The sequence below is a fragment of the Phascolarctos cinereus genome, unplaced genomic scaffold (assembly GCF_003287225.1).
Source record: "Phascolarctos cinereus isolate Bilbo 61053 unplaced genomic scaffold, phaCin_HiC Scaffold_726;HRSCAF=1367, whole genome shotgun sequence".
Lineage (NCBI taxonomy): Eukaryota > Metazoa > Chordata > Mammalia > Diprotodontia > Phascolarctidae > Phascolarctos > Phascolarctos cinereus.
This window is the reverse complement of record NW_027556098.1, coordinates 254,492,304-254,504,411: the sequence shown is the minus strand read 5'-3', so window position 1 is coordinate 254,504,411 and position 12,108 is coordinate 254,492,304. Positions and strand designations below refer to the sequence as shown.

General features: G+C 41.1%; 1 protein-coding gene and 1 non-coding gene across 2 annotated transcripts; both read left to right on the top strand.

The window, feature by feature from the left end:
* The first annotated feature begins 1,083 nt into the window (after positions 1 to 1,083).
* On the top strand, positions 1,084 to 1,191 carry LOC144454617 (U6 spliceosomal RNA). Its single transcript, XR_013483132.1, has one exon. It is a non-coding gene; the product is annotated as a U6 spliceosomal RNA (small nuclear RNA).
* Positions 1,192 to 8,481: 7,290 nt separating this feature from the next.
* Positions 8,482 to 11,460, top strand: RASL11A (RAS like family 11 member A). The gene is given in 5 exon segments (XM_020997253.2): positions 8,482 to 8,882; positions 9,481 to 9,537; positions 9,647 to 9,726; positions 10,757 to 10,793; positions 10,796 to 11,460. Coding segments are annotated over 5 exon segments (726 nt in total). The 5' UTR covers positions 8,482 to 8,758; the 3' UTR covers positions 11,224 to 11,460.
* The last annotated feature ends 648 nt before the right edge of the window (positions 11,461 to 12,108 follow it).

Sequence of the window (12,108 nt, the reverse complement as noted above, 5' to 3'; positions counted from 1 at the left end):
GCTTCTTAAGGGCAGGGACAAGTCCCTCTTTTGGGTCAAGGGTACTAAAAGACTTGAAAAATGGTCATGTATTTCTTACACCTAGCACAGTTCCTTGAATATAATAGGTACTTAATGTTTATTGAATTGAATTACAAAGATGAGAAAGTAGGCACATGGATCAATAGTTACAGATTGTTAAGGGGCTCCCTGAACTTGTCTTCTTGAGTTGCCATATTTTCTAGACATACTGGACCTGGAGTGTGCAGGAGGCACTGAACATGAAGCCCCCCTCCCAAACACACCCAGCTGGCATAATTTGTTGTTTGCACCCCAAGCTGGACTCCCGGGGTAACCTCAGGAGTCAAGACAGGTGCCAGTCAGTCTGTGCCAGACTGAGAAACTATTTTGTGCAGCTGGGACCCTTGTGGATAAGCAGACCAGCCTATCTTCATGGTTTAGCAGTTCCCAAGGGAAAAGAATGTTGCTTTTCCCATCACTTTTCTCCTCTCCTTTGGGAGATTTGTTCTTTTCCCTTCCCATATGACTTTCTCTTTTCCTTGTAACCTAAATACCAAGGTTTTCCCTATATTGCTGGGCTCTTTGGTATAAGGAGTTCCCACTTGCACGTGCCTTTCTCTTGTAATAAATCCAGTTGCAAGGCATGTTTCATGAACTTGTGGTATTGTTTTTTGGTCAGTAGGATTATCTTCTAGATCACCATTTATTGGTGTAACCATTAAGTGGTGCTGTCAGGCAAGTTGGCATTATAAGTAGAAACCAAAAAGAAGAGAAATGCCCCCCTCATTCCCTTCTAAGCCACACTTTTGTAACATAGTATTATTCATTCTTTCCCAATTCTTTATCCTGTCCAGGAGTGTGACTCACCCTTAGCTATCCCCTTTATTCTGACCCTATGAGGCACCACCAATTTCAAGGGGAAAGTAAACAAAAGGTGGAGAGTTAGTTAACTTGCCTTAAATACTCACCTCTTTTCATCCCCTTGGTCTGTTTATGTATTAATTTAACAATCTAGGTTAAGTGGACCTGAGTTATGTAGTTAATCTATCCTGCCACTTAGGAGCTTTAAAAGGTGTTTAATAATTGCCACTTTGGCTGCACATATACTAAAAATTGAAACAATACAGAAAACATTAGCATGGCCCCTGCACAAGAATTACACACAAATTCATGGACAAAATTCAAATCCATAAGATTCTCTCAGGATTACAACCAAGAACCCCCAAGATGGGATAAAAAAAAAACCCTAGCTATCTTAGACCAAGGCTGAGAGCTCTGTCCTATTTAATTCTGTGACCTACAAGTAATTTATTGGCTTTCATTGCAATTTCTCTGTACACAGTTAGTAACAGACAAGAATCAAAGAGAAGTTATGATGGTTCGTAGTTTTGTATACGAAAAAAGAACCAGGAATTAGACATAGCTTAAAGAAATAGAGAAATTTGGAAGTCAGTCTCTGTCATCTGTAGGCAGAGGAGAGGGAGAGAGAGACAGAGAGACAGAGAGACAGACAGAGAGACAGACCAAGAGAGAGAGAGAGAGAGAGAGAGAGAGAGACAGAGAGAGAGAGAGAGAGAGAGAGAGAGAGAGAGACAGAGAGAGAAAGTTAAACCTTCATTTTCTTTTTATTGATCACTAGGAGAGACAACACAGATGCTTCAGCCACAGCTATTAGATTTTTGTTTTCTCAACTTGAGGCCTCAGCTGCTGGAGCCAAGCTCACAACAGCCAGACAGTCATTGAACTCATATTTCAAAATACAAGAAGGGGCTTCTTTCTGTCCAATCACCAAAGCACTATTGTCTCTGTGTTTGCCCTTTTTTTCAAAACTGACACTGAATCTCATTGCCTTGAAGCCTCAACTCAATGTCCTCTGTTTCTGTCCACACACTCCTTTGAGAGTCTTTCTCCCAGGACAGGAAGAAAACAATGTTGTGTGTCTGGAGTTATAATTTCCAGAATTCACAGTTAGATTTCATTGCCTTTAGTGGCCTACAGAGAAGTTGGTTTGAATCCCTGGCTATTACTGGCTATCAATGGTATTAATAATTTGATTTTTTTTCTTTTCTCTTGGTATCTCCTTCCTATTCAATAAAAGAAGAGAAACTGGTTTGCTTCTGGGAAATTGTGAAGTCCTTTTTAAACAACCCTAAGCTTCTCCCTGAAACACAAGACTATCTTTAAAAAAAAAAATCTTCTGGTGGCACTTCTTTGGATGTGAGTTATATTGTAGGCTCCAAAGAGTTAAAATTAGGGATCAGCCAAAAGGCAATGAAGATATGCAAGTAGGCCTAAGGAGGTTGCAAAGGTTAACAAAGAGTTGTACAGGAGAAGTAGCTAAGGGATGTTATTAGAGAAAAGAAGAGGTAAGCTGATTGTGTAGTGAGGACATGGGATGATGGATAGCAGGCTTGCTGCATTTCTATTCATGCAAAGCAAAGAGATATTGGAGAAGTTTGGAATACATGCCCTGCGAAGTACATGGACGAGAATCACGTAGAATGGGAAGGTGTGGCTGGCTGGTGATTGGCATCTTTGGATGGACTACTTCCATAGACAAAATCCCTGATCCATTGAAGTATCAAAGCACTGGGTATCTTCACAGCTCCAAGACAACTTATACAATGACCCCTTAAAAGGCTTTTGAGGTAGTGTTGTGTGAAGCATGGATTTCCTCAGTGTGTACTTAGTGTGGTTTTCTCAACTTCATCTTCTTAAATGATATTTCAAATTCCTCATGTAGAGATAACACATTTGGAATTGAGATGTGAGGGTACAAATGTGTTGTACTAATGATGAAAGGAGATCATTACAGAAAGCCTGACAAATTTGTTCTATTTTCCATCTATTCCTTGTCCTCCTGCCAGTTTCATCTATGAATGCTCTTGGGATGATATGGCTCATTTGGCTCTCGTGCCAAGCTTCTGGTAGGCTTGTTTCATTTACACTGTTTTATGAAGCAATACTGCTTCATAAAATATTTTTTATCATCCTCATCTGTAGTGTTTTAATGATTATTTTGTAAATGGATTATTTTGATTATATGAAATCAGAAATTTTTTGCATGAACAAAGCGCAATAGGATAAGGGAGACCATCAATTGGGAATTTTTTTTGCATCAGATGTCTTTGATAAGGGTCTGATATCCAGAAGAAATGAACACAAACATATAATACAAAGAGCCATTTCACAATAGATAAGTGGTCAGAGTTTATGAGCAAATAATTATCAAAAGAATTGTAAACTACAATAAATATATAAAAGAACACTCCAAATTACTACTAATAAATACAAATCAGGTTTTAGATTTACCTCCTTGTTGTGGTGATTGCTTTACATACATCAAATTTTTGCAGGAAATTGTGGTAACTAAGGTCTTTGTCTTTTTCCAGTTATGATTCTTTTTGACACAGATGGCTCATTTGAATAGGTTAGCATAAAGTTTTGGTAATGGCCCACAGTATCTTTTTTTCTTCATCTTTATACTTTCTTTTGAACTTTGTTCCATCTAAACAATGATCTACTTATTCTCTGCACGCATACTGTGAGGTAAGATGACCAAGTATCCTATCAACTTATGAGGTAGTTAAGGGGTTTAGTAATAAAAGTGCAAGATTTAGAGTCAGAATGATCTGAGTTCAAATATGACCTCAGGCTAGCTGTGTGACCATGGTTAAGTCTTAACCTCTCATCTTCAGCTTTTTCATCTGTAAAATGCTGAAAATAAGTGGAGGGATTATTGTAAGGATCAAATGAGATATTATATGCAAAACTCTTTGTGAACTCCAAAGTGCTATATAAATGTTTGCTATGATGATGATGATGATGATGGTGATGATGATGTTTCTTTGGGAACATAATGAAACAAATTCCTTTCTTTGCCTCTCTAAGGAGATGTTATTTTTTTTACAGTGATTACATTTTTTCCTTTATTAAGGAAAGAATTCCTTGTCACCTTACAAAAGATAAATGTTTCTAGTTTCCTTAAGGGTCAAGATTTCTTCCATTTCAGCCCATGCTGGCCTGTCCATAATATCAACGTTCCAGCCTGTGCAGAATTGTGACCTTCCACTGCCCAGAAGCAGAAAGGTGGGCTTGAATGATGAGGGTTTGAATTAAAGGAGCCTTACTTGTCCTACTACAGCAGATTTCCTAAGTGGTCTCCCTGCTTCCAAATTTCTTCCCTTTCCAATGACCTTCCACATAGCTACCAAATTGATACTAACTAAACAAAGTTCTGAGGATGTCACTCTCCCACTTAAACGCTAAAGAGATGTTATAACTATCATTCCATTCAACTGCAACTTCCTTTTGTCTTCTGCATTCATTTATCATGAAAACTGCAATATTAACATGCTTCAGTTCTTCCAATAGTATTGGAAGTCAGTACATTGGTTTTCAGTGAAGGATCTCACATTTAGAGTACTCTCAACTAAATAAATATTTATGGACAATCTGGGCAACAAGGTGCAGCAATGGATAGAGCACCTGGAATCAGGAAGACTCATCCTCGTGAGTTCAAATTTGGCCTCAGACTCTTACTAGCTGTGTGACCTCGGGCAAGTCACTTAACTGTTTATTTCAGTTCCTCATTGGTAAAATGAGCTGGAGAAGGGAATGGCAAACCACTCCAGTATCTCTGCCAAGAAAACACCAAAAGGGGTCACGAAAAGTAAGACACAACAGAAATGACTCAACAATACATAATAGATGGTGTAAAAATTGTTGGGTTTTGTTTTGTTTATTTAACATTTCGTCTCCCTTTTTTGCCACTACCACTATGGAATCAGAAGGGGGCAACACAAGACTGGGGGAAATTTTATATTTTTTGGCTCAGATCAAAGAATTCATCATGAAGTATCAAATGATAAGACCCTATAGACTTACTTAGAACATTCTCAGACAACAGATTCAACCCAGGGCACACTTATGTCACTATGAGGCACTGAATTAGGACTTTATGGAGGCTTGTGTATTGCAAACATAATCAAAAGTTTATAGGTATACAATGCTTTACCATCTGTGAGGTGGGTAGCATTGGATTATTTCAATACTTTTAAAAAAAGAGATTCATTTTTTCAGTAGTATGAGTATTCGTTCCATGGACAGTGACACCCTTAGTGGATGATTTCATGAATTTTTCATCTCCTGGTGATGAGGCTGGTTTTCACATGACATATATACAGTCCATTTTAGCTTTGGAAGCTCAGCATGTAAACCTTGACAGGACCTGTCAGAGCTTGTGAACTGTTTCAAGAATCCAGCATCACCTTCACATCACAATGAGGCATCAAAGTAGGACTTGAGTTTAGGAAGCAGATACTGCAGATATTATTAATCTCTTCATGCAAATGAGGAAACTGAGGCTTAGATTAGTGAAATGACTTGTCCCTAATTACATAGCTTTTGAGAAGCTGAGTCAGCAGCACTCAGATGCAGGTTTGTTGGCCACGGCTCTTTTCCCCCCACACAAACTCTACCTGGAAGGGATTTAAAGTCTAGCTCCGTTGTTGTTGTTGTTCAGTTGTGTCTGACTCTTTGTGTGCCCTTTTTGGGTTTTTCTTGGCAAAGCTACTAGAGTTGCTTGCCATTTCCTTCTCCAGCTCATTTTACAGATGAGGAAACTGAGGTAAATGAGGTTAAGTGACTTGCACAGGGTCACACAGCTAGTGAACATGTCGGGTCAGATTTGGATTCAGGTCTTCCTGATTCCAGGCTCAACACTCTGTCCTACAGTCTAGCTAGGGACATAAAATATCAATCAATTGACAAGCATTTATCAACCATCCACTACGTGCAAGGCCTTGTGCCAGTGACTGACAATACAAAGGAAAAAAATGAAACATCCCTTGGCCTCTAGAAGTTTACATTCTATTGCGGGGAGACAAACTTGAACATTTATAGGAATATACAAAATACATAGACAATAGATACATGGTAATTTGGGGAAGAAGACACTAGCAGTCCTGGGGAAGAGAAAAGGTTTTATGTAGAAGGGGGTGCTTGAGCATAAGCTTGAAAGAGAGGAGGGATTCTAAGAGGTGGAGGTAAGGAGGGACTATCTTCAGGACGCTGGGTTCTGAGACAGGTGTACTGTATGAGAGGAACACAAACAACTCCAATTCAAATAAATTTGAGGATTCTAATATGTATGCAGGTAAGTCTAAGAAAAGACAGAGTATAATGAGGCCATAGGAGAAAAGGGCTCTAAGAAAACTTGAGGCAGGAGAGAATACTTCTAGTTGGAGCACTCAGGGAAAGCTTCATGGAAAAGTTAGCACCTGAAATGAGCTTGGAAGAAAGAGAAGGATTTTGAAAGGTGAAGTTGAGGGAAGAGTTCATTTTAGAAAGCTGACAAAAAGCCAGCCTGTAAGCACAGAGATGGGAGATTAATACATTTTTGAGTAATAGCTAGTTGTCCAGTTTGGCTGTGATATAGAGGGAGTGTAAGGGAGTAATGAGAGATAACATTGGAAAGGTAGGTTGGAATCAGGTTAGGAAAGATTATGTTAAATCCTATTCACAATAGGAAGCCAATGGAGATATTTGATCAGGGAAATGACATGGCCAAATCTGTTTGTTCAATTCTTTTGGTGCCTATGGATTGATTGAGTGGGAGGGATACTGGAAGCAGCAAACCAACGAGGAAACTAATTACAACAGTTCATGCTAAAGCTGATGAGATATAAAGGATGTTGAGGAGGTAGAATCCTCAGGAACTTCTTGTTGTTTGTCCTTTGTTCTTGAAGAGGACCACAGCATCGAGAAGGTGATGCCATGACTTGCAAGTGAAATGGATTCAAGTGGGGGAGGTCTGTGGAAAGTCACCAGCCTTAACTTTTTCCTCTAGAGCTATCTGGCTCCACCGGCAAGATACAGATCAGGGTGACTGGAGATGGCCCTGAACTGGCAGCTGGTGGCAAAATGGATAGAACACTGTGCTTGAAGTCAGGAAGACCTGAGTTCAAATCTAGCTTGAGGCCCTTTCTAGCTGGGAGACCCTGGGCAAGTCACTTAGCCTCTGTATCAATTTCCTTCACTGTAAAACGGGAAAATAATAATGAGGGCTATGATAATAGCACCTACCCCCTCAGGGTCTTTGTGAGGATCAAATGAGATTATATTTATAAAGTGCTTGGAACATAGTAAATGCTATATAAATGTTAGCTAGTATGGTAATGGTGGGGAGGATAAAAAGGGGTGTGCAGGAGAGGGAAGAGCCAAAGATGACTGAGGTTTCAAGCTGGGATGATGGGATGAAAGGTGATGCCATCAGCAGAAATAAGGACGTGTTTAGGAGGGAAGGTGATGAACTCAGTTTTAACATGCTGAGTTGGAGAAGTCATATAGGAGCAGTCAGCAGGTAGTTGAAGAAGCAAGACAAATTCAGCGAGGGATTAGGGCTGGGTATTTGGGAGTTATCTGTGTTCTGTGTATAGATAAAATGAGAGCAGATGAGATCGCTGTGGAATGGATAGCGATGGGGAGGGTGAACCCCGAGGGAGGAAGAAAGAATCAAGGATGACTCTGAGACAGTGATGGACAACTTAGGAAATGACGACTAATTAAAAGAATAGTAATAATGAGAGAAAGCCAGAGTCAGTGCCAGAGACATCAGTTAATAGATTGGTCACTAAATATTCCTCGATGACGGTGGGAATGAGGTTGCAATAATGATTATGCACTATGTATGGTTCCTCCCTAAACAAATAATCTCGAGTTAGTTACAAGGTCACATTGCCTTCTTTTACACTGGATTGTAGTTTCTTTAGCTAAATACTATTGTCTAGTCAAAAAAAGTTAATGGTTTTTCATCGATCTTTTTTTTGGGGGGGGGGTAAACACACTGCAAGAATCTGCTTGCTGTTCCCAATCCATTGTGATGCATTGCAACACTTTCTTCCCTTTCCTGTCAAATCTCTCATTTCTTTCCTCCTTCCTCTCATTCTCAGACTCTCACACTGACCTAGTGACCCAGAGCCATTCTGGCTGAGCAATGAGGAGAAACAGGGAAACACTCCAATGCCGGTGGATTAGGGAACAGCAGTTTTCTATTTTCTCCCGAAAATTGGGGTTATGGGGCTCTGCTTCCTTCTCCCCCCAGTGCGTAGTCTCCTGCCAAGCGTTGGGACCCGCACTGGCGCTGCCGCCGCTTCCAAAGCATTCTTATTCCAGTGTCAATCTCTCGATTCCATTCCCTGGGCGCAGGAGGCGCAGCTGGCCGCGGAGGGTAAGAGGGAAGGCAGGAGGGCTCATCAGCAGGGGACAGGGGTGGGGGGCGGGAGGGCAACCGCAGAGCAGCTGTTGTGTGCTTCCTAGACCTGCCGGGGGCGCCTGATGGCTGCGGCCAGACTGCAGAGCGCGTCAAGAGGCGGGGGCGTGCGCACCCGATGACTGCTGTCGCCCCCCTGGCCATATCCCCAGCGAGAGCCGGGAAGGGGCGGGGAGGAGGTGGGGCTTGGAGACTGCGGCTCCTCTAGCCGGGAGCTCTTAGCCCTTTAAAAAGCACCTGGCTCCCAGCTCTGGCAGTAGCTGCAGCAGCAAGAGCCACCTTCGCAACGTCGGTTCCCTAACCTCTGGACTTGGAATCCTCTTTTCTGCTGCCCCCTATTTCCTCTCTAGGGCCAGTTACCCACTGGCAGAGCTGCTTTCTCCAGCCAAACTCGCCGGGGTTTGACTGCCCCAAGGTGTAAAGTGTTGTGTGTTTACTCTAGCTCCTCACGGTCTTTTCCTTCTTCTTCTCTCTGCCCCTCGCTCCATGCGCCAGAGAAGCATGTCTGGGAACTTTCTGCTCGCCCCCATTCCGGAGTCTTCCTCTGACTACGTGCTCCAGAAGGACATTAAGCTGGCAGTGCTGGGCTCAGGCAACGTGGGCAAGAGCGGTGAGTGTCCCTGGATCTGAAGGTGGTGGGTGGCATGCGGGCAAAAAGAAAATTTACAGATCTTGGCACTTCGTTACGCCAGGGGATCCTTCCCCCCCCCAAGTATTGAGGGGAAAAGGGAGGAATGTCCGGAGAGGACAATAAAGAGTGGTGAATATTTTTCACCGTTAGCAGAAATCGCACTGCCAGCCTTGGAACTACCTCTACTTGCCTGGTTCCCTAGTCTCTAGTCCAGTTCTCATTGATCCAGGACTGCATACACTGGACCTCATTGAAGCTTAGATTTACCGTTTTTTAGAGAAGCTCAAGGGATGTCGTGATTTGGAAATACCCAAGCTCCTCTTAGGAGCATGTAAATTATGAATCTCCTTTATTCTTCTTCAAGATTCAGCCTGAGGCAGGAAGGAAAAGCAGAAGTATCCTTTCTCCTACAAAGGCTGAAGGTGCAAAGTGATTTTCTCTGCTTCTGTTCTCCTTTCTGTGTCTGGCCAGTGGTTCCTGGAAAATTATGATCTCTTTCCTTGAGTGTCTACTGTAACTCTCTTGTCCTAAGCCTTTACTTACTATCCCAAATAACTGTATTCGTTTTTTTTTTCAGCAATGATCGTACGCTTCCTGACCAAGAGGTTTATTGGAGATTATGAACCCAATACAGGTTAGGATTATTTCATGCTCGTTTGGAGCTCTCATAGTTTCCATGGCTTTTTATTTCCTTTCTAGGTGGCAGCAGTTTTTAAAGTCTCCTTTTTTTCCCTCTTACACAGGCAAACTATATTCAAGGATTGTTCACGTAGAAGGAGATCAACTGTCCTTACAGATCCAAGATACTCCAGGATGCATTCAGGTGCGTTTCTTCCTGCATTGGCTAATTAGTAAGCACTCTATTATGGTCTAGATTTTTCGGTGATGAGTACAGTGGAGATGCAGGCCTGGCCCATTTCTAACAAGGCTTTTGAGAAGTTGGCTAGTTGGCCCTTCCCCCGTATTTAATATTTAGCATTCTGTTAGCCCAACTTGCTAAACTGTGAATCTGACATTTGTACTTGAAGCTCCTATGGGTTTTGAAAGGCCAGAAGAACACCTTGCAAGAGCAGAAGAGGGAGGTTTTTCTCCTCTCTATGAGATTTTAGAGTAAATAAATCACTGAGTTCTTCAGTGCAGGAAAGGAAGAAGAACTAAGATGATTGATTCTGTATCCACAAATGTAGCAACACTTCACTCAACAACAGGCTACAGAAGTCTTAATTGCTACAGCTGGCATCATGCAGAGTTTGGGTCTTGTAAGAACTTTTAACAGTGCTTTACTAATTGCAAATCAAATCAACTCTTGGCAGAGAATAAGGAATGTAACTTTATTAACAAATGAATAATTACCATCATTTTTAGAAAGTGTGTGGAGGAAACAGAATTAATGTGTGTTTCTGCATCCTTCTCAGGAGTGCACCCTCAACAATTACTTATTGGGTTCAGGATTAGATATTCATTTCCTTGAATGCTCTGGCTCTTGGGAAGTTATTTTAAACTGCTTCTTAAAAATAAAATTTTACTTAAAAAAATTAATCTGTGCTTATTTGAAAGATCTTAACTGAATCCCTCTTTGTCTGCCATAATTAAATTTTGTGTATATGTGTATGTGTAAAACAGTAAACCCTTGCATCTTATATAAAGAAGTATGTCTCAAGGCTGAGAATCTGATTATCTGTGTCAGAAGCCCCTTTTGGGGGAAGCTGTTTCAAATTCACAAGATGTTCTAGAATGTGATTTTTTTCTTTTTCAGTTTTTTTCCCAAAAAATTGATAGGTAGTCTTTTTAGGTTGTTTTTTTTTTTTAATGGAGTATTCCCTTATGCACAGTCTCACTTTTATCTCTTGAAGGTCCAAGATGACTTTGTCCAGGTACTGGATTCCCTCTCAGATGTGTACAATGGGCAGAGGGTTTTCTGCTGGTGTATTCCATCACAGACTACAGCAGTTACCAGTCAATCCGACCACTTTACCAGCACATCCGAAGGCTTCACCCCAACTCCAAGACTCCCATCATTATCGTGGGGAACAAAGGGGATCTTCTTCATGCCCGACAGGTGCAGACTAATGATGGCATCCAACTGGCAAATGAGCTGGGCAGTGTGTTTCTTGAAATTTCAACCAGTGAAAACTATGAAGATGTCTGTGATGTTTTTCAGCATCTCTGCAAAGAGGTTAGCAAACTTCACAGCCTCAGTGGGGAAAAGAGGAGATCATCTCTCATTCCCCGGCCTAAATCTCCCAACATGCAGGATCTCAAGAGACGCTTCAAGCAGGCTCTCTCTTCCAAAGTAAAATCATCCCCTTCAATGGGATAAATCCATGGTTCAACAGACTCTAATCTCCTTATTATACATCTGTGCAGCTAAATAGACTGGTTTCCCCCTTTTTAATTGCTCATTCAGAGTTTATTTTTGTACAGGTATTAATTTTCATGTGTGTGTATCTCTTAAAGAAAATATTTACCCTCAGCTTTGAGGGAATTTTTGTATATGAATTTGTACCAAAACTGCTGGTAACTTTTCCATTAAAGGTAAAATGATAACATGGTTTCATGTTGTTGTTGTTGTTGTTATTGGTTCCCCCCCCCCCATGCCTTTTCCTAGATGGTGGTGTACTTGTAGTGGAGAATACAACATTGTGGGAGTTCAAAGTTTGCCCTCAACTTGAGTCATGAATAAATAACAATGCAATAGAGAAGGTTTATGTGAAGGGATTCTGCTGTAGGGGCTAAGGAAACATTTGGAATCAAGAATTTTGATTAATCATAACATTTCTTTTACCTGGGCAGTTCAAAATGAGCTAGAAATAAAAAAAATGTTGACTGTACCATTGATTTTTAAGGGAGAGGTGTTTAATATGAATGAACATTAAAAAACCAAAAGTCATCATTTGAGGAAAGTAGTGTTATTGTCAGAAGAGTACATCTATACCTCTCATTTATTGGTGCTATTTTGTTAAAAAAAAAAAGGCTCTTTTGCTGATTGCTTTTCAGGTAGCAAAGGGATACTAATGAGATACCTAATGGAAACAGCTTATCACAAGTATAAGGTACATATCCTACCAAGTGGCTAAAGGCTCTTTATTAGTAAGGACAATGAAGAAGCTAGTCTGGTAAAGTTTGATACTATGTCAATCTTTGAGAAAAGGCTTTTTGTGCAAGAAGCCCATTCATGCCCATCCCCTGCCTGATTACTGTGGCC